The 23582-nt window shown below is 40.2% G+C and overlaps 1 protein-coding gene across 1 annotated transcript in view; it reads left to right on the top strand.

The window, feature by feature from the left end:
- CDC20B (cell division cycle 20B) overlaps positions 1-23582 on the top strand; it is an 89016-nt gene that overhangs the window by 36685 nt on the left and 28749 nt on the right. The window contains exons 8-13 of the mRNA XM_042986759.1: positions 3421-3617; positions 4903-4997; positions 13234-13459; positions 15331-15456; positions 15933-16050; positions 21076-21260. Of these exons, the coding sequence (XP_042842693.1) occupies positions 3421-3617; positions 4903-4997; positions 13234-13459; positions 15331-15456; positions 15933-16050; positions 21076-21221 (908 nt within the window). The 3' untranslated portion in view covers positions 21222-21260. The remainder of the gene's footprint in view (positions 1-3420; positions 3618-4902; positions 4998-13233; positions 13460-15330; positions 15457-15932; positions 16051-21075; positions 21261-23582) is intronic.

The raw sequence follows: 23582 nt of genomic DNA, 5'->3' as shown, positions 1-23582 counted from the left end.
TCCAAATCTCCATCTCATATGATTTCCCTTCAGCCTGAAAAGCTTCTGTTAGCAATTGTTTCAGATCCGGTTAGTTGGCAAAGGCTTCTCTTATACTCCATTTTATGATATTTTTGCTGCATATAGAATTCTGGGTTGCCAGATTTTTTTCTTTAAGCGTTTAAAATATATTATACTGACTTCTGGCCTCCATGGTTTCTGGTGAGAGGTCTAAGGCCATTTGAAACTTTGTTCTCTTGTTTCCAGGACCTGACTCCACTTACACATGTGAGAATCTTTGAATATTATTCCACAGGACCCTGAGGTTTTGTTCATTTCTTTTTTCAATTTCTTTTCCTATATGTTCTTCAAACTGGATAATTTCTGTTGATTTATATTCAAATTCAGTGACTCTTCCCTCTGTCATTTCCATTCTGCTATTGAGCCCATCCAGAAGATTTTTCAGGTATTGTATTTTTCAGTTTCAAAATGTCTATTTTATTGTATTTATGGCTTCTATTTTACTTTTATAGTTTTTATTTTTCTATTCCTCTGCTTCTATTTTCTATGTTTTCATTCACTTCAAGTAGGTTTTTCTTTGCCTCATGGAGAATAATCTATTCTATTCTGCTCGTATATTCTATTATAGCTGCTTTAGCATCTTTATCTGATAATTCCTATAACTGTCATTTTAGGTTTCTCATCTATTGATTATATTTTCCTTTTATATATGCCCAGTGATCTTAAATTGTGTCCTGGACATTGTGGATTATATGTGGTATTAACTCTGGGTCCTGCAGAGAATGTTATCATTTTTGTCTTAGTTAGGTTTATTGGTCTTGCCTTTTGTGGGTGGCCTTTTAAGTCTCAGATCAGTTTCTTCAGCCTTGATTATGATGGTTTGGGTCTATCCCTTACATATAGGGATCAGAATCCAGGCTGAGACCTAAATGGAGGCTTCAAATCTCAGTTCAGCTCTAAAAGTCTTTGCTAAGCTGATTTGAGTTTTCCCTGTCCTGACACAAATTCTGGGATAGGCTGAGATGTGTGTGGGTTCGTATTTTCACCATTAGAGGGTACCTTTCTGTGTCTCTCTCCCCTCTAGGACTTTCTCTACACACTTTGGCCACTTCAGGCTTCTTTCCCTGGCTCCTCTCACCAGAGATACAGTGATTTTTCTATTGGAGTTTGGGCTGCTGGTGCTACTCCATGACTGGGGCCCATCCTCTGGCAAAACCACGTGAGAAAAAAAGTGAGAAACTCACCCCTCAGCAGGTTGCTTCTTCAAGTTTTGACTCCCTTACTTAGTTTCACTGCTTTTGCTTATTATCCAGTTCTCAATGGGTTTTTTTAAAATTTTGTTCAGAGTTTATGGTTGTCATCATTGGGAGAGGTAGGTTATAGGTGGCTTAGGTCACTATAGTGAAACTGGCGTGCTTCACAGTTTTGTACTGATATGTATCAATCAGGATAAGAGTTTTTGTCTTATAAGAAATAAGATAGGGTCATATGTCAACTACTTCAATTAAAAATAAATAAGGTAGGATACATTAAAATTTTTTAATGTTTATTTATTTTTTGAGAGAGAGAGAGAGAGAGACAGCATGAGCAGGGAACGGAGCAGAGAGAGAGGGAGACACAGAATCTGAAGCAGGCTCCAGGCTCTGACCTATCAGCACAGAGCCTGACATGGGACTTGAACCCATGAACCACGAGATCATGACCTGAGCCGAAGTTGGAGGCTTAACTGACTAAACCACACAGGCACCCCTTGGTAGGATACATTTTAGAATGTGGTCATACAAATATGGTTTCTTTTGGCAGTTAAAGAGTTCTTAGAGTATAAGCTGGAGAATGCTGCTAGGAACTTTCAGGTATCATATATGTCAGTGACCATTTCTTCTAGATATACGTAGTTGGGTGGTATTTTGGTTAGAAATGATGGTGGCATCTATCATATGGATATTGTAGGTTCAAGGATGTCTCCATAAGAGTTATGTGCCTTCCCCTTATGTTTATTGCAATATTATTTACAATAACCAAATTATGGAAGCAGCCCAAGTGTCCATCAATAGATGATGGATAAAAAGAGGTGATACACACACACATACACACACACACACACACATACATGTGTGTGTATATATATATATATATATATATATATATATACATATACATATACATATACATATCTATATACATATGATGAAATATTATTTAGCCATAAAAAAGAATGATATCTTGCCATTTACAACAGCATGGATGGATATAATTTTTTTTTTTTAATTTTTTTTTCAACGTTTTTTATTTATTTTTGGGACAGAGAGAGACAGAGCATGAACGGGGGAGGGGCAGAGAGAGAGGGAGATACAGAATCGGAAACAGGCTCCAGGCTCCGAGCCATCAGCCCAGAGCCCGACGCGGGGCTCGAACTCACGGACCGCGAGATCGTGACCTGGCTGAAGTCGGACGATTAACCGACTGTGCCACCCAGGCGCCCCGGATATAATTTTTTTTTGATGGATATAACTTTAAGTGAAATAAGTCAGTCAGAGAAAGACAAATACCATATGATTTCACTCATATGTGGAATTTAAGAAACAAAACAGATGAACAAAAGAAAAAAGAGACAAAGCAAAACCAGACTTTTAACTATGGAGAAGAAACTGATCATTACCAGAGGGGAGGTGAGTTGGGGGGTGGGTGAAATAGGTGAAGGTGGTTAAGAGTACACTTATTGGGGCGCCTGTGTGGCTCAATCAGTTAAGCGTCCGACTTTGGTTCAGGTTGTGATCTCATGGCTTTTGAGTTTGAGCCCCGGGTTGTGCTATGTGCTGCTAGCTCAGAGCCTGGAGCCTGCTTCAGATACTGTGTCTCCCTCTCTCTCTGCCTCTCCTCTGCCCATGCTCTGTCTCTGTCTCTCTCTCAAAAAATAAATTAACATTAAAAAAAAAGAGTACGCTTACTGTTATGAGTACTGAGTAATGTGTAGAAAGGTTGAATCACTATATTGCACACCTGAAACTAATATAACACTGTATGTTAACTACATTAGAATTAAAACAAAAACAAAAACAGAACGAAGGGCCAGATAATTTCAATGAAAAAAATTTGTGGACTTTTAATTTTTAGTGATTTGTTAGAGAAGGTACATGGGTGGTAATAATGGTAGATGAAACTTGGAAGTTCTCTAAATGACTCTAAATAAATGTATTTGATGTAAATAGTAAGCATTATTACTTCTTTGTGAATCTTGACACAGAGTTGTAGTTTTTATTTTTGAACTTCTAATGATCTGCTTGCATGGGTGATTCTATTTTCCAACTGACTATGGGAAAGGTATTAAATTTGTTCATCTACCTATAAAAAAGTTGTTTATTTGAAAATTACTTTTATTTGGTTGAATAATTACCCTAATATGAACATCTTTTCTTGTAGATCTCAATATTCTAGATTGGAATTTTCAAAATCTTGTTGCTATAGCCCTTGGATCCTCTGTGTACATCTGGAATGGGGAAAGCCACAATAAGATTGAAAATATAGACTTCACTCTCAATTGTAACTATGTATCTTCTGTGTCCTGGATAAAAGAGGGAAACTGCCTGGCAGTTGGCACCAGCGAGGGAGAAGTACAAGTAATGGATGGTTTTTTTCTCCAAATGTGCTCTGTTGTAATTGCTAGATGTCTAAAATTGACATTTAATAGTAAGTTAATACACAAGAGAAATTATATTAGTTGTGTCATTTGAAACTATGGAGAGTGAGTTGCCTAGGTGGCTCAGTTGGCTAAGTATTGGACTCTTGATTTTGGCTCAAGTCATGATCTCATGGCTCATGAGATCGAGCCCCACGTGGGGCTCTCTGCTGACAGCACGGAGCCTGTTTGGGATTCTCTCTCTCTCTGCCCATCCCTCACACACACACACACACACACACACACACACAGACACACACTCTTTCTCTCTCAAAATAAATGCAAAACAACAAACTACGGAGAGCGAGAGTATACACCATTCTGATTCTTTTCCGAATGTCATTTAATGAGGACTTAAGGATACTCTAGATCATGACCTGAACTGTAATCAACAGTCAGATGCTTAACCACCCAGGCAACTCTATATTTACCTTTTTAAAAGTCTTTTCTCTGTTTTTTTCAAATTAAAGTTGGGTTTGTAGACACCCAGTGTTACGACTTTGGAGAGATGAAGATAACCTTCAGCTTTTCTTTTCCACCTCAAGCCATGATCAGGAGTAGAGTTACTTAAAATAAATGATTTTTTTCTCTGATAGCCTCTCTGAAGTGTGAATTTACCAGTTTTAATCTATTTACTTTCTCATGTATTATTATTATTAGCAATAGTGTAAACAATATTGCTCATGTGTTCAATGACTTTGGAGGGCCATAGATGGCACTCGCTACTTTCTCACCTCTGCGGTGATATTGGATGCTATGAAGGGTATGTCATGATTTCTTCTTATAACAAAATTCTCTTTCTCATATGGGTCAGAATATCATTTATAGTGGCAGAAAAGGAGTTTCTTAGCCTGTCAGTGGATTTCCAGATATGAAATTCCCACAATTTAGAAGAAACTATAAGTATGAAAGCCATTTTCAACATGTGGCTTCCCACTGAATTCACCTGGGGAAGTTTAAAATAAATACCATATCCACAGACTCTACCTCCCTCATTAAATCAGAATGGCTAGCATCCATAGCATGCTCCCTAGGTGATGGAATATACAGGCAGTGTGGAGAAATGCTGCCCAACATTAAAGGTGCTCACTGAGCTTTCCTTTAGTACAAGGACTGGCTATATCAACATTAATTGGCTGTCAGGCCTTTGAGAATATAGTGGGCTGTGAAAATTTTAATGCTATATACTCTCCTTGTTAATTTTTTTTATTAATTTTTTTTTTAAGCTATGGGATGTGGTAACTAAAAAGCGGCTGAGAAATATGCTTGGTCATTTGTCAGTGGTTGGGGCTTTGAGCTGGAATCACTATATTCTTAGCAGGTAAGAAGCATCTTATTGCAACCAATTATATTTATATCATCAAAGGATTATGGGGGCTGAGTGAACAGAACTATAATATTTGAAACCAAAACCAAAACAAACCAAAACAAAGTAGGCTATTAGTTAGCAGTTATGACTCTACCCTCTCAGATATTCTGATCTTCTGGTGATGTGAGTGGTCCAGTGGCCACAGGTACCATGGTGGCTATGCACTTACGCCATATGCTAGTACTGGAAAGTGAGGCTCAGGATTCAGTAAATTGTTCAGACAAAATGTAAAACTGTTTAAGCAAAAAGTTTCTCTGTACCAAGTAATACCTACTAGAGGGATATTTTGTTGAAATCAAGTATTTATTCCTATCAGGATCAAGACTTTGGAATATGTTAAGCTTTCTGAGGTACATTTCCAATTCATAGACCCACAGACGTCAGAACTGGACAGAACCTCATAGAGTAGCCAGTTCTGTGGTTCTCAAACTTGAGCATGCATCAGCACTACCTGAAGGGCTCCTTAAAGCACAGATTGCTGGCCTCGGGGAATTTGATACAGTAGAGCTGAAGGTGCACTGATAATTTGCATTTCTAATTTTCAAAGACATGCTGATGCTTTATCATTTTTGAGAACTACTGGTTTAGTCGGACTACTTTTTAACCAGAAAAGTTAGGTGACTTGTCCCAGTGATCCTAAATCATTGATCTGAATACATATTGCTTTTAATAACTGCCATTCATCTTTATACTGTAGCTTTTTTTAAATGTTTATTTATTTTTGAGAGGAGGGTGGTGGTAGGGAGGGGTAGAGAGAGAGGGAGACAGAGGATCCAAAGTGGGCTCTGTGCTGATAGCAGAGAGCCCAATGTTGGGCTCAAACTCACGAATCGTGAGCCAAAAGTCAGATGCTTAACCGACTGAGCCAGCCAAGTGCCCCTATATGGTAGTTCTTAAGATAGGTTTAAATTAAATAAATTCCGGAAGAAAATAGGAAGATGGCGGCGTAGGAGGACGCTGGGCTCACCGCGCGTCCTGCTGATCACTTAGATTCCACCTACACCTGCCTAAATAACCCAGAAAACCGCCAGAGGATTAGCAGAAAGGAGTCTCCGGAGCCAAGCGCAGACGAGAGGCCCACGGAAGAGGGTAGGAAGGGTGGCGAGGCGGTGCGCGCTCCACGGACTGGCGGGAGGGAGCCGGGGCGGAGGGGCGTCTCGCCGGCCAAGCAGAGCCCCCGAGTCTGGCTGGCAAAAGCGGAGTGGCCGGACGGACTGTGTTCCGACAGCAAGAGCGACTTAGCCTCTGGGAGGTCATAAGTTAACAGCTGTGCTCGGAAAGCGGGAAGGCTGGAGGACAAAGGGAGGGAGAGTTGCTGAGCCCCCGGACGACAGAGCTCAGCTTGGTGGGGAACAAAGGCGCTCACCAGCGCCATCTCCCTCGCACATCCCCCAGCCAAAATCCCAAAGGGAACCAGTTCCTGCCAGGGAACTTGCTCGCTCCGTGCAAACACCCAACTCTGTGCTTCTGCGGAGCCAAACCTCCGGCAGCGGATCTCATTCCCTCCCGCTGCCACAGGGCCCCTCCTGAAGTGGATCACCTAAGGAGAAGCGAACTAAGCCTGCCCCTCCGGCCCCGTGCACCTTGCCTACCCACCCCAGCTAATACGCCAGATCCCCAGCACCACAAGCCTGGCAGTGTGCAAGTAGCCCAGACGGGCCATGCCACCCCACAGTGAATCCCGCCCCTAGGAGAGGGGAAGAGAAGGCACACACCAGTCTGACTGTGGCCCCAGCGGTGGGCTGGGGGCAGACATCAGGTTGGACTGCGGCCCCGCCCACGAACTCCAGTTATACACCACAGCACAGGGGAAGTGCCCTGCAGGTCCTCACCACTCCAGGGACTATCCAAAATGACCAAACGGAAGAATTCCCCTCAGAAGAATCTCCAGGAAATAACAGCAGCTAATGAACTGATCAAAAAGGATTTAAATAATATAACAGAAAGTGAATTTAGAATAATAGTCATAAAATTAATCGCTGGGCTTGAAAACAGTATAGAGGACAGCAGAGAATCTCTTGCTACAGAGATCAAGGGACTAAGGAACAGTCACGAGTAGCTGAAAAACGCTTTAAATGAAATGCAAAACAAAATGGAAACCACGACGGCTCGGATTGAAGAGGCAGAGGAGAGAATAGGTGAACTAGAAGATAAAGTTATGGAGAAAGAGGAAGCTGAGAGAAAGAGAGATAAAAAAATCCAGGAGTATGAGGGGAAAATTAGAGAACTAAGTGATACACTAAAAAGAAATAATATACGCATAATTGGTATCCCAGAGGAGGAAGAGAGAGGGAAAGGTGCTGAAGGGGTACTTGAAGAAATTATAGCTGAGAACTTCCCTGAACTGGGGAAGGAAAAAGGCATTGAAATCCAAGAGGCACAGAGAACTCCCTTCAGACGTAACTTGAATCGATCTTCTGCACGACATATCATAGTGAAACTGGCAAAATACAAGGATAAAGAGAAAATTCTGAAAGCAGCAAGGGATAAACGTGCCCTCACATATAAAGGGAGACCTATAAGACTTGTGACTGATCTCTCCTTTGAAACTTGGCAGGCCAGAAAGGCTTGGCACGATATCTTCAGTGTGCTGAACAGAAAAAATATGCAGCCGAGAATCCTTTATCCAGCAAGTCTGTCATTTAGAATAGAAGGAGAGATAAAGGTCTTCCCAAACAAACAAAAACTGAAGGAATTTGTCACCACGAAACCAGCCCTACAAGAGATCCTAAGGGGGATCCTGTGAGACAAAGTACCAGAGACATCACTACAAGCATAAAACATACAGACATCACAATGACTCTAAACCCGTATCTTTCTATAATAACACTGAATGTAAATGGATTAAATGCGCCAACCAAAAGACATAGGGTATCAGAATGGATAAAAAAACAAGACCCATCTATTTGCTGTCTACAAGAGACTCATTTTAGATCTGAGGACACCTTTAGATTGAGAGTGAGGGGATGGAGAACTATTTATCATGCTACTGGAAGCCAAAAGAAAGCTGGAGTAGCCATACTTATATCAGACAAACTAGACTTTAAATTAAAGGCTGTAACAAGAGATGAAGAAGGGCATTATATAATAATTATAGGGTCTATCCATCAGGAAGAGCTAACAATTATAAATGTCTATGCGCCGAATACCGGAGCCCCCAGATATATAAAACAATTACTCATAAACATAAGCAACCTTATTGATAAGAATGTGGTCATTGCAGGGGACTTTAACACCCCACTTACAGAAATGGATAGATCATCTAGACACACAGTCAATAAAGAAACAAGGGCCCTGAATGATACATTGGATCAGATGGACTTGACAGATATATTGAGAACTCTGCATCCCAAAGCAACAGAATATACTTTCTTCTCGAGCGCACATGGAACATTCTCCAAGATAGATCATATACTGGGTCACAAAACAGCCCTTCATAAGTTTACAAGAATTGAAATTATACCATGCATACTTTCAGACCACAATGCTATGAAGCTTGAAATCAAACACAGGAAAAAGTCTGGAAAACCTCCAAAACCATGGAGGTTAAAGAACACCCTACTAACGAATGAGTGGGTCAACCAGGCAATTAGGGAAGAAATTAAAAAATATATGGAAACAAACGAAAATGAAAATACAACAATCCAAACGCTTTGGGACGCAGCGAAGGCAGTCCTGAGAGGAAAATACATTGCAATCCAGGCCTATCTCAAGAAACAAGAAAAATCCCAAATACAAAATGTAACAGCACACCTAAAGAAAATAGAAGCAGAACAGCAAAGGCAGCCTAAACCCAGCAGACGAAGAGAAATAATAAAGATCAGAGCAGAAATAAACAATATAGAATCTAAAAAAAACGGTAGAGCAGATCAACGAAACCAAGAGTTGGTTTTTTGAAAAAATAAACAAAATTGACAAACCTCTAGCCAGGCTTCTCAAAAAGAAAAGGGAGATGACCCAAATAGATAAAATCATGAATGAAAATGGAATTATTACAACCAATCCCTCAGAGATACAAACAATTATCAGGGAATACTATGAAAAATTATATGCCAACAAATTGGACAACCTGGAAGAAATGGACAAATTCCTAAACACCCACACTCTTCCAAAACTCAATCAGGAGGAAATAGAAAGCTTGAACAGACCCATAACCAGCGAAGAAATTGAATCGGTTATCAAAAATCTCCCAACAAATAAGAGTCCAGGACCAGATGGCTTCCCAGGGGAGTTCTACCAGACGTTTAAAGCAGAGATAATACCTATCCTTCTCAAGCTATTCCAAGAAATAGAAAGGGAAGGAAAACTTCCAGACTCATTCTATGAAGCCAGTATTACTTTGATTCCTAAACCAGACAGAGACCCAGTAAAAAAAGAGAACTACAGGCCAATATCTCTGATGAATATGGATGCAAAAATTCTCAATAAGATACTAGCAAATCGAATTCAACGGCATATAAAAAGAATTATTCACCATGATCAAGTGGAATTCATTCCTGGGATGCAAGGCTGGTTCAACATTCGCAAATCGATCAACATGATACATCACATTAACAAAAAAAAAGAGAAGAACCATATGATCCTGTCAATCGATGCAGAAAAGGCCTTTGACAAAATCCAGCACCCTTTCTTAATAAAAACCCTTGAGAAAGTCGGGATAGAAGGAACATACTTAAAGATCATAAAAGCCATTTATGAAAAGCCCACAGCTAACATCATCCTCAACGGGGAAAAACTGAGAGCTTTTTCCCTGAGATCAGGAACACGACAGGGATGCCCACTCTCACCACTGTTGTTTAACATCGTGCTGGAAGTTCTAGCATCAGCAATCAGACAACAAAAGGAAATCAAAGGCATCAAAATTGGCAAAGAGGAAGTCAAGCTTTCGCTTTTTGCAGATGACATGATATTATACATGGAAAATCCGATAGACTCCACCAAAAGTCTGCTAGAACTGATACATGAATTCAGCAAAGTTGCAGGATACAAAATCAATGTACAGAAATCAGTTGCATTCTTATACACTAACAATGAAGCAACAGAAAGACAAATAAAGAAACTGATCCCATTCACAATTGCACCAAGAAGCATAAAATACCTAGGAATAAATCTAACCAAAGATGTAAAAGATCTGTATGCTGAAAACTATAGAAAGCTTATGCAGGTAATTGAAGAAGATATAAAGAAATGGAAAGACATTCCCTGCTCATGGATTGGAAGAATAAATATTGTCAAAATGTCAATACTACCCAAAGCTATCTACACATTCAATGCAATCCCAATCAAAATTGCACCAGCATTCTTCTCGAAACTAGAACAAGCAATCCTAAAATTCATATGGAACCACAAAAGGCCCCGAATAGCCAAAGTCATTTTGAAGAAGAAGACCAAAGCAGGAGGCATCACAATCCCAGACTTTAGCCTCTACTACAAAGCTGTCATCATCAAGACAGCATGGTATTGGCATAAAAACAGACACATAGACCAATGGAATAGAATAGAAACCCCAGAACTAGACCCACAAACGTATGGCCAACTCATCTTTGACAAAGCAGGGAAGAACATCCAATGGAAAAAAGACAGTCTCTTTAACAAATGGTGCTGGGAGAACTGGACAGCAACATGCAGAAGGTTGAAACTAGACCACTTTCTCACACCATTCACAAAAATAAACTCAAAATGGATAAAGGACCTGAATGTGAGACAGGAAACCATCAAAACCTTAGAGGAGAAAGCAGGAAAAGACCTCTCTGACCTCAGCCGTAGCAATCTCTTACTTGGCACATCCCCAAAGGCAAGGGAATTAAAAGCAAAAGTGAATTACTGGGACCTTATGAAGATAAAAAGCTTCTGCACAGCAAAGGAAACAACCAACAAAACTAAAAGGCAACCAACGGAATGGGAAAAGATATTTGCAAATGACATATCGGACAAAGGGCTAGTATCCAAAATCTATAAAGAGCTCATCAAACTCCACACCCGAAAAACAAATAACCCAGTGAAGAAATGGGCAGAAAACATGAATAGACACTTCTCTAAAGAAGACACCCGGATGGCCAACAGGCACATGAAAAGATGTTCAACGTCGCTCCTTATCAGGGAAATACAAATCAAAACCACACTCAGATATCACCTCACGCCAGTCAGAGTGGCCAAAATGAACAAATCAGGAGACTATAGATGCTGGAGAGGATGTGGAGAAACGGGAACCCTCTTGCACTGTTGGTGGGAATGCAAATTGGTGCAGCCGCTCTGGAAAGCAGTGTGGAGGTTCCTCAGAAAATTAAAAATAGACCTACCCTATGACCCAGCAATAGCACTGCTAGGAATTTATCCAAGGGATACAGGAGTACTGATGCATAGGGGCACTTGTACCCCAATGTTTATAGCAGCACTCTCAACAATAGCCAGATTATGGAAAGAGCCTAAATGTCCATCAACTGATGAATGGATAAAGAAATTGTGGTTTATATACACAATGGAATACTACGTAGCAATGAGAAAAAATGAAATATGGCCTTTTGTAGCAACGTGGATGGAACTGGAGAGTGTGATGCTAAGTGAAATAAGCCATACAGAGAAAGACAGATACCATATGGTTTCACTCTTATGTGGATCCTGAGAAACGTAACAGAAACCCCTGGGGGAGGGGAAGGAAAAAAAAAAAAAAAAGAAAAGAGGTTAGAGTGGGAGAGAGCCAAAGCATAAGAGACTGTTAAAAACTGAGAACAAACTGAGGGTTGATGGGGGGTGGGAGGGAGGGCAGGGTGGGTGATGGGTATTGAGGAGGGCACCTTTTGGGATGAGCACTGGGTGTTGTATGGAAACCAATTTGACAGTAAATTTCATATATTAAAAAATAAAAAAAAAATAAACAAGAAAAAAAAATAAATAAATTAAATAAATTCCAAAGCCTTTTTATAATTTCTTTAAGTGGCTAAGATATAAATTCGAGATTTTAATACCTTGTGATTATAAGCCCAACCTAAAAACACTTAAAATACCATATAAAGGGCTAATCATCTTCTGTGAGAGGTTGTAGTGAGGTCAGTTCTATATTTGAATTCCTTTCATGGGCTGCATTGTTTAAGTTTAATTTTATTATCCATGAGGAAAATGAACAGATCCTTTTCTTATAATAATAGCAATGAACATTTTTGGAGTACTGTGTGCCAGGCATTGTGCTATACTGGTTATGCGTGTAATTTTGTCTTAATCCCTGCAACAACGCTATAAAGTGTTTTCTAATCCACCTCCCCCCCACCCCAACCTTTTCTTAATGAGGAAACTAAGACACTAGCCTGAGGTCACATGGTTAGTAAAGGGGGCAGAGTCAGGCTTTGAACCCAGGTTGTCTGGCCGCAGAGCCCATATTGTTCATCAGAATGCTATTCAGTGTGGTGCCTGAATGGTTTTTAAATATGATACTGGATTTTGAGAAATTTCAGAAATAATTGAAGGTACTTATTTACTTGCTCCTTGGGGAAAATTAAACTCATTCAGAAAGAGTTCATTAACTTTGATAGAGTGATAGGATCTTTACCATTATTTGGATCCAAATCACTAAGACTGAGTAGACATTATCCACTGATTTTGAATCACATTGCAGTTTTTCTGTGACATTCAGATAGTTTTATACCCTTTTAAGATATTAGTAGCATTAACAAAACTAATAATGGATTTGTAGCTTAAGAGAAAAAGGACATAATACATTTCTATGTCTGACATTTTACTATAAATATATAAATATATTTACTAAAATATATTTAGTATATACACTCAAACTATTTCATTGGGATAATAGGAAATATTCTGAGTTCCAGGAAAGTACTATTTCCTAGGTTCGGTACAAAGACTCCTTCCTGAAAAAATAGGTAATCTTTTAAATTTATCTTTTCTATAGCTGCCTGCATCATAGTAAAGCCGTTAGAAATATCTATCAAAGGATATCCTCTCAATACCCAGATTTGAAAGTCTGCCCCACAAATTTTTTTCACTTGTGAAAACAATAACCCAGGCAGAATCCTCTATCATGACTAATACAAAGAATGTTCAAAACCTGTGTTGTGAATCTGTCCTGAGGGGTCTCTTGGTAGTGTGGACTATGCTTTCCTTCATGTTTTCAAATGCTTGTTAGCAATAGGGCTCAAGTTTTCTGCCAGAAACCTACCCCTTTACCTCCGTGCAGTGGGTCGAGGCTGGGCCGTGTTTATCATCACGACGTTCGGGTAGCCCGGCATCATGTTGGAACACTTCACCACCAACAAGCTGTGTGTGCTCTGAAGTGGTCGCCTGACAGTAGGCTGCTTTCCAGTGGCTGTAGTGACGGACTGCTGACTATATGGCCCGGTGACCCGAGTGCAAAAGCACAGGTTCAACCACTGAAAGTCATACCCCAACCTACTGCAGTCAAGGTAAGAGCATCAATCACTTTCCAAGTTGCTCTTTACGAAGAGATCACTGAGTATCCTTTGCACCTGAGAACAAAGCCATTAAGCCAACGTTTTGAGATTTTCTTTGCCCAGAATTTGTTTTGGATTTTGCCATCACTCTCCTCAAAGACAATCCTATTTATACTTCCCATGCATCAGGTTTTGTGGTTTGTAAGTGACCGAAACCAGACTTAATCTTGAGCTTCAGCAAAAAAGTAAATATATTTTCTCTTACAACTGAGGAGTCCGGGATACATACAGCTGTTTCAAATATTGTCTGGATCTAGGGCCTTAAATAATGTCGTTAGAGTTCTGTCTCTTTGGCCCTTGGCTCTGCCTGTCTCTGTTTCAATTCATTCTTTATTCAGAATCCATTCTGTGGGCAAGATGGCTCTTATCAGCTTTAAATTCAGATTCTCCCAGATGGGAACTGGTGAAGAAACTACCGTTCCCTGTAACTCTGGTAGAAAAGTACCAGGCAGGACTCTGATATGAACTTGGACACATTCTCATCTCCCAACAGATAATTGCGGCCAGAGAGATGGGTACACTGGTGAGGCCTGAGTCATGAGCTCACACCCATGAAAGGAAACCCGTTACCAGAAGGAGGAGGAAGGGTGCTTCACACTTAAACCAATATTCCACCATGCTCTGTATAATATATATTTTTTATTTCTCTGTATTTTAAATTCTTATTTCTAGTGAAAAAAATCCATACTTTCATTCCTTTGGTGACATAGAGATATGTGTTGGCTTCAGTCTAGTCCCAGGATATTTATCACTTATAGAGCAAAGAAATGGTTCTACTTTACTATGAGCAAATTTATTGGAATGAGAACTTAAAACGTTATCATGGAGTTTCCTGATAGAGGGTTTAACATAAAATACCTGCTGCTAAGGAATAGTGGTGGCCCAATACTCTGGTTTGTGGATTTTAATATCCACAGAACATTAAGAATGATTTTAAGTCCAAATGCCCATTCTTAATGATTTGAAAAAAATGTAGGAAAAACGTATGTAAAATATTCTGTCAGCAAACAAAATATAAAACAAAATAAAGCAAAATAGAAACCCATGTGAAAAACCCAAGCCAAGCCAAACAAGTTACTTTCTTATACGCCTTGTTGTCAGAAATACAATGAATTCAACCAAGAGTTTCTGAAACCTGAGCAAGTCAAGCTTGTGGCAGCCTAATACCAGGATGGATCTATAGATATCTATATACAGATAAGTAGAAATGAAATATTTGTTAGAATGTCCTTTAAAATGACTATTACTCATCATTTGAATTATCAGTAGAAATATGAAACACTAAATCTTGTTTTTCAGAATTAACTATAGTAATTTATAAATAAGCAAATCAAAGGCAATTTTATTTCCTGAAACGTATTAGGAGTTGAAATGCATGAGAGCTTTTGAGTTGCGAGCAATCATGTGTGGCTCCATTTTGTCTTTTCTTCTCTGACCTAGAACCTAAAGACACAGGGAGACAAATGAGAGGAAGGCTGCATTTCATAACCAGATTCTAGGGGACATGTCAACTACTCCAGCAGTGGAGTTTTGCCACATAGGACATGTTGAGTGTAGTTTTCGGAACATATTATTGGGTGATTTTTCTTTGTTTAAAAATATTTGCAATTGTTATCAACATTTAAGGAAGGCACCTAATAGGTGGTCTCTAGTCCCTTCGGAGTAACCTCTAGAGATTGCCATTGCTCCTGCCTTTAGATCAGGGGTCCAGGAGAGCTGTGGCGTGTGCAGACCTCTGGCACTTTTGCTTACCTGAGCAGGCACATTCCCAAACTCACTTTCTCCAAGGCTGACCTGCCTGTGTGCTTATTTGAACTTTAAAGGCCATGGATTGGTGTCCCTGGCAGTCTGCAGTCCTTGCTGTTGGAGGCGGAATGAAGGACGGACACTTACATATCTTGGACATAAATACTGGGCAAACCATCCAGACCCCAAACATGAACTCACAGGTAACAGTCTCTGCTGGAGTTGACCTTCACTCTGATATTCTAGAACCTTGTGAAAATGATTCATGAGAGAGCCTAGGACCCAAACATACCTCTCTGTACTTGCTGAGCCTATTGGGATTTCAGTTCTCGAGAGTTTCTCTTTCTAAAACCTTTATCTGTGAGTCGAAAGTTAATTTGTGTATCCTTTTCCCCCCAGATTTTTTCCACATTTCCCTTTTTTCTCGGCACTGCTTTGACTGTGTGCCAGTCTACTTAAATTTGTTGGTTCATTGCAGCTAAACCTATTTGTGTATTTAGTCCTTTGTTGGCTTGGGATAAACTTTCCTAGAACTCATGTCATTCCTCTAACACCCTAACCCCAGCTGCGGACTGGAGGATGCACGTGGACAGAACACACTGCCTAGAATCAGTTTGAAACACATTCATAATGAATCAGACATTGCCATAATTCTGTGTTTTGGGGGCCATTCTTACAGATTTGTTCCCTAATCTGGCTCCCTAAGACAAAGGAGATTGCAAGTGGCCAAGGTACTCCTAAGAACGATGTGACTGTGTGGGCCTGTCCCGGTCTGGCCAGGTTGGCTGGATTTTTTGGTAAGTAAATAGGTGAGTAAAATGCCATGTATCTATAGCTAAGTGAGGTGTCATTGGCAGGAAAAGCCCTAAATGAAATATTTTTCCCCGCTGGCTCTTTGAAATAGATATTTTGTCAGAGGAGAAAGGCCTACAACCACCTCGGGGTGTGTATAGATGAGTGCTTCTGAATTTGACTAAGGTTTTTCATCACTTAAAATTGTCATGTCTTCTCCTTCTTGCATACCTGTGTGGATGAAGCAGTGATGATCAGGGACAGTTCCTAAACTATGTTTTTGAATTCTGGAGTTAGTATCATAAATTGTCTTACCTTACTTTGCAGAAGAACCAGCAGTGCTGGAATGTGTGGGAGATAAGGAAAGATGAAAAGGGTGAGATGTTGTTCTCTGAGGGGAGACCACTAAAGATCAAGAAGCCCTGGTGCTCCCCTGCCCCTTCAAGGCAGAAAATGGTTCTTTCTCAGTTTAGTTCTATAAACATTTACGGGGTGTTTCTTGAGAAGAAGATCCCATGATGGGGAACAAGACTCAGGTTTCGTCCTCAAGGGTCTTAAATCCTCTCGGGGACAATCTGGAATGTTCAAGGGGGTTCATGGGTGAATAGGTATCCCCTTCTACCCAGCCCTGGTAAATATGAAGATAGAAATGATGGTTGATGATGGAACAAAGTATGGCATCCAATCTCTTGTAGGCTTCTGATAACATATCCTGTCTTCTTCCTCTTCACACGCAATGTGTGTCCTGGTCAGTACCTGGGATTTATTTATTCAATGCCCACTTAATGTGCATCTAGCATGTGTGAGGCACTTTTTGGGGGTGTTGGGAATGTACATGTAAACAAGACAGACATTATCTTTGCCCTTATGGAGACTACACTTTTGTGGGAAGAAACAGACAAACGCCCAAATATATATCCTGTTAGACAGAGGTAATACTTTGACTCTCTTTGCAGATTCTGATAATGTCATTTGGCAACAACAACAAAAAAAAACACCCTTCACAGAAAGACTTCCTGCTCCTGCTGGTCAGTCTGACTGGACCTCTGACTGACCTTGGGATGACCTTTATATCTTTATACCGTGTGATTTGGTGAATAAAAATGTAGGCAGTTCTTGATAGAGCTACTTGGGGGGCCAGCCATGAGTGTAGGATGGACATGAGTTGATCCTTTGCATATTTTAAATCATAAGACGTGCAGTGCATGGGATGTTTTCTGATTAGAGAAACATTTTTAATCAAGCCTTAAACCTGATTCTTCATAAAACTACAATTCCAGTAGCTAATTAGATCCTTCAGCTAGGTTAGGACATCTGATAGCTACTCGAGTAAATTTGCTGATACTTGGAATAAAGAATGAACTTAACTGGTACATTTTCTTTTTTCTCTAGCTTTAACAAACCATAAATTCTTGGGGCACGTGAGTGGCTCAGTCGGTTGAGCATCTGACTCTTGATTTCAGCTCAGGTCATGATCCCAGGGTCTTGGGATCAAGCCCCACATCTGGGCTTTTCACTGATCATGGAGCCTGCTTGGGATTTTCTCTCTCTCTCTCTCTCTCTCTCTCTCTGCCCCTCTCTACTGCTCATGCTCTGTCTCTCCCTCTAAATAAATTTTTAAAAAACATTAAAAAAAACAAACTATAAATTCTTTAGCATCTTTAGTAATGCTTTGTGAATTTCTTTCACTGATATTAGACAGAATTCCAAAGAGTGCATTTAACCTTTTCTCCTCTTAACATGTTTATGGTCAGAGAAGATGCAGTTACTTTTGAGGTCTTAGACACTAATTCTCATCTCTGATGCAGTAGTATCTTCCACATGCGATATTTCTCAAAAATGTTTAGCAGGGTGGGTGTTATACAAACACACGTCAGGTGGTTAGCATTAAAAAATGAAATAGAATAGAATAGAATGGAAAAATGTATATGTAGGTATTATTTTGCAAAACTTTTGTTACGCTGTGCAGTACAGATATGTGTCTAATATGGGGTTACTACATAAAATGTAGTTTTGAACTGTGAGTTGTGGTCAGAAAATTTGGAAAAAGACTTCTAGATTCTGGCCATGCCCTTCCTTAGTCTCACTCTGTTAACCACAGTCATGACTTTCTGGGGGGAAAATTCAGTTAAAGAAGCCTCACCCATATAACTTCAGAAGAAAGAAAGCTTACCATTTTCTTTCCCCTCATCCCCCCCAAAGGTGTAATTTACAAGCTTTGAAGTGGGAGTGGGTAACTTTCTAGCCTGTAAGTGAGATCTGGCCTTTGATTTGGTTTCATCAGTCCATAGCACATGCATCGATATGTGGTCTCCTTTGTAATGATAGCTGCATAAAGAAAACAAAACTTTCAATCCTTTCAGTGATAATATTCTTAGAATTTAGGGATATAAATCCTAAAGGATGACTTTTGGCTGAGATAAAGATGGAATTTCCCACTTAATCTAGTAAATTAAGATTGTCACTTATGAGAGAAGTATTTCGAGAATGCCTTTACTTCTGATACAAACTCCATTTTCCTAACAAATTCTGGAAGTAGCTGTCCATTTTTTTAAGTTGAGACATTTTTCAAAGCCTGCTTTAGAAAAGATATGGAATTTTTTTCTCTGTTACTCCTCTTCTACTTTCTTTCTTTTTAAAAAATGTTTATTTTTGAGAGAGAGAGAAAGAGAGAGAGAGTGAGCAGGGGAGGGGCAGAGAGATGGGGACAGAAGATCCAAAGCAGGCTCTGCACTGACAGCAAAGAGCCTGAAACAGGGCTTGAACTCAGGAGCTGTGAGATCATGACCTGAGTGGAGATCAAGAGTCAGACACTCAACTATCTGAGCCACCCAAGCACCTCTCTTAAGTTTAATTTGAAAGTATTTATGTAATGTTATTTTTTTAAGTTTGTTTGTTTGTTTATTTAGAGAGGGAATGAGTGCATGGGTGGGAAAGGGGCATAGAGAGGGAGAGAGAGAATCCCAAGCAGGCTTTGTGCTGTCAGTGCAGAGCCCTATGCCGGCCTCAATCTCACCAACTGTGAGATCATGACCTGAGCTAAAATCAAGAGTCAAATGCTTAGCCAACTAAGCCATTCAGGTCTCCTGTGTAATGTTCTATATTTATGCTAACTAAATTAAGTGGCTTTTCATTCATATTGCTTTAATTTTTAAGTGTTTAATTAAAAAAATAAGGGACAGTGGTCTTCAATAGGAGAAAAGATTCTTCTTTGCTCTGGATTTGGAGGATGGGCTAAATGTTTAGAGCATTGGATTTGATTATAGTTCTGGTCCTGCCATGAATTAGCTTTGTGAACTAGGACAAGACCTTTGGTATTCCTGAATTTTTTTTTTCATGTATAAAATAAGGGAGCTGCTTTGTATCTATGAATCTACATGTAGATTTAAAAAAATCTACATTTTTTTAATGTACTGACACACCTGCGGCTAATCCCATGTCACCATAGGGGCGTGTGTGTGCACACACGTGTGAACATGCAGGAGAGGATTAGGAGTGATATGTGTGGATGGAAATATTCCCAAGTTTCTAAGATATGTCTTCTTTGGGAGTGGAATAGTATATTTGCACTTCTTGCTGCTGAGAATCAGGTGTCAGAACACAAGATTATTTCTGAAATTCCAGAATTCACTTGAGTTGTAAGCTGTAGTGGTCCTATGAGGAGATGACCACTCACCTACTTAGATTTTATGTGTGCCCCCAATTACTTCCTCACTCAAAAGCTTATCCAACCTCGTTCCTTCCCCCCATCATCCCAGCCTCAGCCTCCTTTCATGGAGTCAGTTTTGCCTGCTTTGGCCTGAAGTTTTGATTGTTACAGTCACTGTTGGGTTAGGATAGGTTTTGCCAAGTATTTTCCAAGGAACAGGAGCCATGTGAGATGCTTGCATCAAAAGGACTCTCATAAAATATGTTTCAGAAATGCTGCCTATTATACTCTCTTCTCCCAAATATAGCAGTCTTAAAATAAGGAATCCTGTTTCATTCTTTTTAACCTGGAGCTCCCAAACTCATGTGAGCATTAGACACTTTTTCCATATTTAATACCCATTAACTTCATATAGAACTACTGTTCCACAAAGTGGTTTTTTTTGGGAGATAATTGGTTACGTAACAAAAAAGGGGTATTGTCTCCAGAATTAGATAACTAAGACTCATATTTGCTTTGCGGGAGAGGTTTTTGGGTCCTTTTCTATTAAGCTGAATCAATTTATTTGATTAGCTCCTTGAAATCTAGATCCCAAGGGGAGGACATTTTTGGAAAGGTTAAGAAAAGGGATGGTATGGGAGGCAGGAGCACAGCAATAGCAATTGCTGGGTGTTGGTGGATTAGAGAAGATAGAAGTGATAGTGGTTTGGGGCGTGAAGGGTGTGGTGGGCTAAAAAATGATTCCTAAAGGCATCCTCCTCAAATTCCTGGAAGCTGTGGTTGTGATCTTATTTGGAGAAAAGATCTTCGCTGATGTAATTAAGCTGAGGATTTGGAGATGAGATCATCCTGGATTATCCAGATGAACCCTAAGTCCAATGACAAGTGTCCTTACAAGAGACACACAGAGAACAGACACACAGAATAGGGGCCATATGACCACAGAGGCAGAGAATAGAGTGATGTGGCCCCAACTCAAGGACTGCCAACAGCTAGAAGAGGCGAAAGTTGGAATCTCCCCAGGAATCTCCAGAGGGAGGCAGCCCTGTCCACTCCTTGATTCTGGACTTCTGGTCACCAGAACTGTAAGACAGTAAGTTTCTCTTGTCTCAGGCAGTTTCTGGTAACGTGTTGCAGCAGCCCAAGGAAACTAATACAAGGGGGAAGAGGTCTGAAAAGGAAATGGTGAAGCAAAACCTCAGCCACTTTAGGGTACTGACCATAGTTGGCTCTGTTTACCACAGCACAGGCTCAGTGGGAGCATGAGCTCCAAACTCGGCAGGTTTTGGAGAAGCCTTCATCCTGGGGTGGGATTTGTGGCCCCACCTCAGCAACAGCTCTTGTCATGTGGGACATTAACTGTCTTCCCCTTTTCCCACAGGACACAGGGGCAGAGTGCTGCACCTGGCTTTGAGTCCAGACCAGACCCGAGTGTTTTCTGCCGCAGCCGATGGCACAGCCTGTGTATGGAACTGCTGTGAGTCACTCAGCCCCTCTGTGAGCTCCAGTTTCCTCACTTTGAAGTGAGAATGATGACATTGGCCTTGTCTTCTCCATGGGGTTGTGGTGAGGATCAAATAGGATAAAGTGCTTTTCTTGCGGTGAATGTCTGTTTTCCTGACTTTCTTTCTCAGGTTGCTTTATTTTCCTCACTTCCTCCTGTTGGATTTCCCAGACATTGTCTTGGCCTCTTTTCTACTTTCCTCTCCCTCCTGCTCCTCTTCTTCCTCCTCCTTTTTCTCCTTTTTTCTCTATCTCTTTCTTGTTAGAGATGCATTTCCACTGCTCTAGTCAGAGTATCTATAAAAGAGATTTCTAAACTCCTTTTTCCCACTTGACTTTCCAAGCTCCAACCTCACCCTTCTTTCTGCCCCTGGATATTTCCTTTCTGAGATCCTTTCTTATCTTTAGCTCAAACTCAGAATGTTAAAAATACATACAAATAATATTTTGCTTGAAAAATATTGATTAAAATCCTACTGTATGGTAGGCAGTATGTTAAGCATGCATATTATTTCCTTTCAAAATGAGATCTTCCATAGGACTTCCTTGTCCCCTTTCGTGGTCTCATCCTTATCCTGGTCATCCCGTCACTCAGGAAACATGCAGATTATTCTGCTCCATGTTTACTCCACTTACCTTTTGTTCTCTTTCTCTCCCTTTTGTTTCAGCCTAGGCATGTCCTGAATACCTGATGACCACTCTGTTGTAATTCCTTCTAACTGTTTTTCCAATCTTTATTCTTCATGGGTCTCCACACCACTGTTCGGTTACATTTTTTTTTTTTAATTTTTTTTTTCAACGTTTTTAAATTTATTTTTGGGACAGAGAGAGACAGAGCATGAACGGGGGAGGGGCAGAGAGAGAGGGAGACACAGAATCGGAAACAGGCTCCAGGCTCCGAGCCATCAGCCCAGAGCCTGACGCGGGGCTCGAACTCACGGACCGCGAGATCGTGACCTGGCTGAAGTCGGACGCTTAACCGACTGCGCCACCCAGGCGCCCCTCGGTCACATTTTTATAAGCACTGTGGTGATCTTCTTAGGCCCCTGCTCAGAAACCTTCAATGACTCCATATTACCTTAGTCCCTCACCTCAACCTTCAGGTCCCAAGCCCAGAACCTGAAGTATGATACCTGTGCTTACCTTGGCTCTGCCATAAACTGACTGAATGGCCTTGGGTTTGTTATAACATTTATAAGAACAGGAATTTGGATTTGATAACTGCTAAATTGTTTTTAGGCTCAATCAGGCCATTGTTCTTTTGTTCAATTACCTTTTTAAAAAATGTTTGTTTGATAGAAAGGGCGTGATCAGGGATGGGACAGAGAGAGGGGGATAGAGGATCTGAAGTGGGACTGTGTTGACCCTGGGCTAAGTCTTGTGATTTCCTACCTTGATGCCTTTGTTGGAGCTTTTCTTCTAGTCTGGAATTCCTACTTTCTTCATTTTCTTTGCTCATCTGCTAAGTCCAAACCACTCCAGCAAGTGTTTTTGAGATGATGTTACCTAGGTTTGAACTCTTGGTATTAGTCTATACCACCCATTTGATATTAATATACTATTCAGATCAAGATACGAACATTTATTGTACCTTAAAGACTTCCTTGTACCCACTCTTAGTCAACACCTCTCCATTATTCTGACATCTATCCCTATAGTTAGTTTTGTCTTATGCAAACCTTCAGATAAATGGAATCACACACTATATATTCTTTTTGTTTGACTTCTTTCACTCAATATTAAGGTTGTAAGATTAATTCATATCATTACATGTATCTGTAGATTGTTCTTTTTCTTGCTGTGTAATATTCCATTGTATAAATGTACAATTGTTTATCCATTTTATTGATGAATATTTGAGCTATTTTCAGTTTCAACTTTAAGAATAAAGTTGCTGTGCACATTCTTAAACATGTCTTTGGTGGACAAAAGCACTCATTTCTGTTGGGTATATACTGAGGTGTGGAATGGTTAAGTCATAGAATATACGTCATTGACCAATTTCCTAAGAAGTATCAGTTTACACTTCTACCAGCAATGAGTGAGGGTTCCATGCAAGTACTTTTTAAGTGGACTTCTAAACCTCTAATATTTCTGGTAGGGACTGTTCCATCCTCTTGTTGCTGTTAAAATCCTAACTAGGAATTAGGGATGATAGTAGGTATCTACAGGATCATCCTAGTGACTCTCTTAGAGCCTCTGTTTTAGATACCAGAACCAGACCTCACTTTTTAGTGTAGGGATTCCCATCACTAGCTGCATATTTGTATCACTGTGGTGATTAGATAAAGAATACTATGTCCTGGGTCTCACTGAATACAATTAAATAAAAATTTCTAGAGGTGGGGCCTGAGCATTGGTAATTGAGCTAGGCTTCCTTCTTTG

This window comes from Panthera tigris, chromosome A1 (genome assembly GCF_018350195.1).
Source record: "Panthera tigris isolate Pti1 chromosome A1, P.tigris_Pti1_mat1.1, whole genome shotgun sequence".
Taxonomy (NCBI): domain Eukaryota; kingdom Metazoa; phylum Chordata; class Mammalia; order Carnivora; family Felidae; genus Panthera; species Panthera tigris.
The sequence above is the reverse complement of the archived record's forward strand: the minus strand, read 5'-3'. Positions and strand labels throughout refer to the sequence as shown.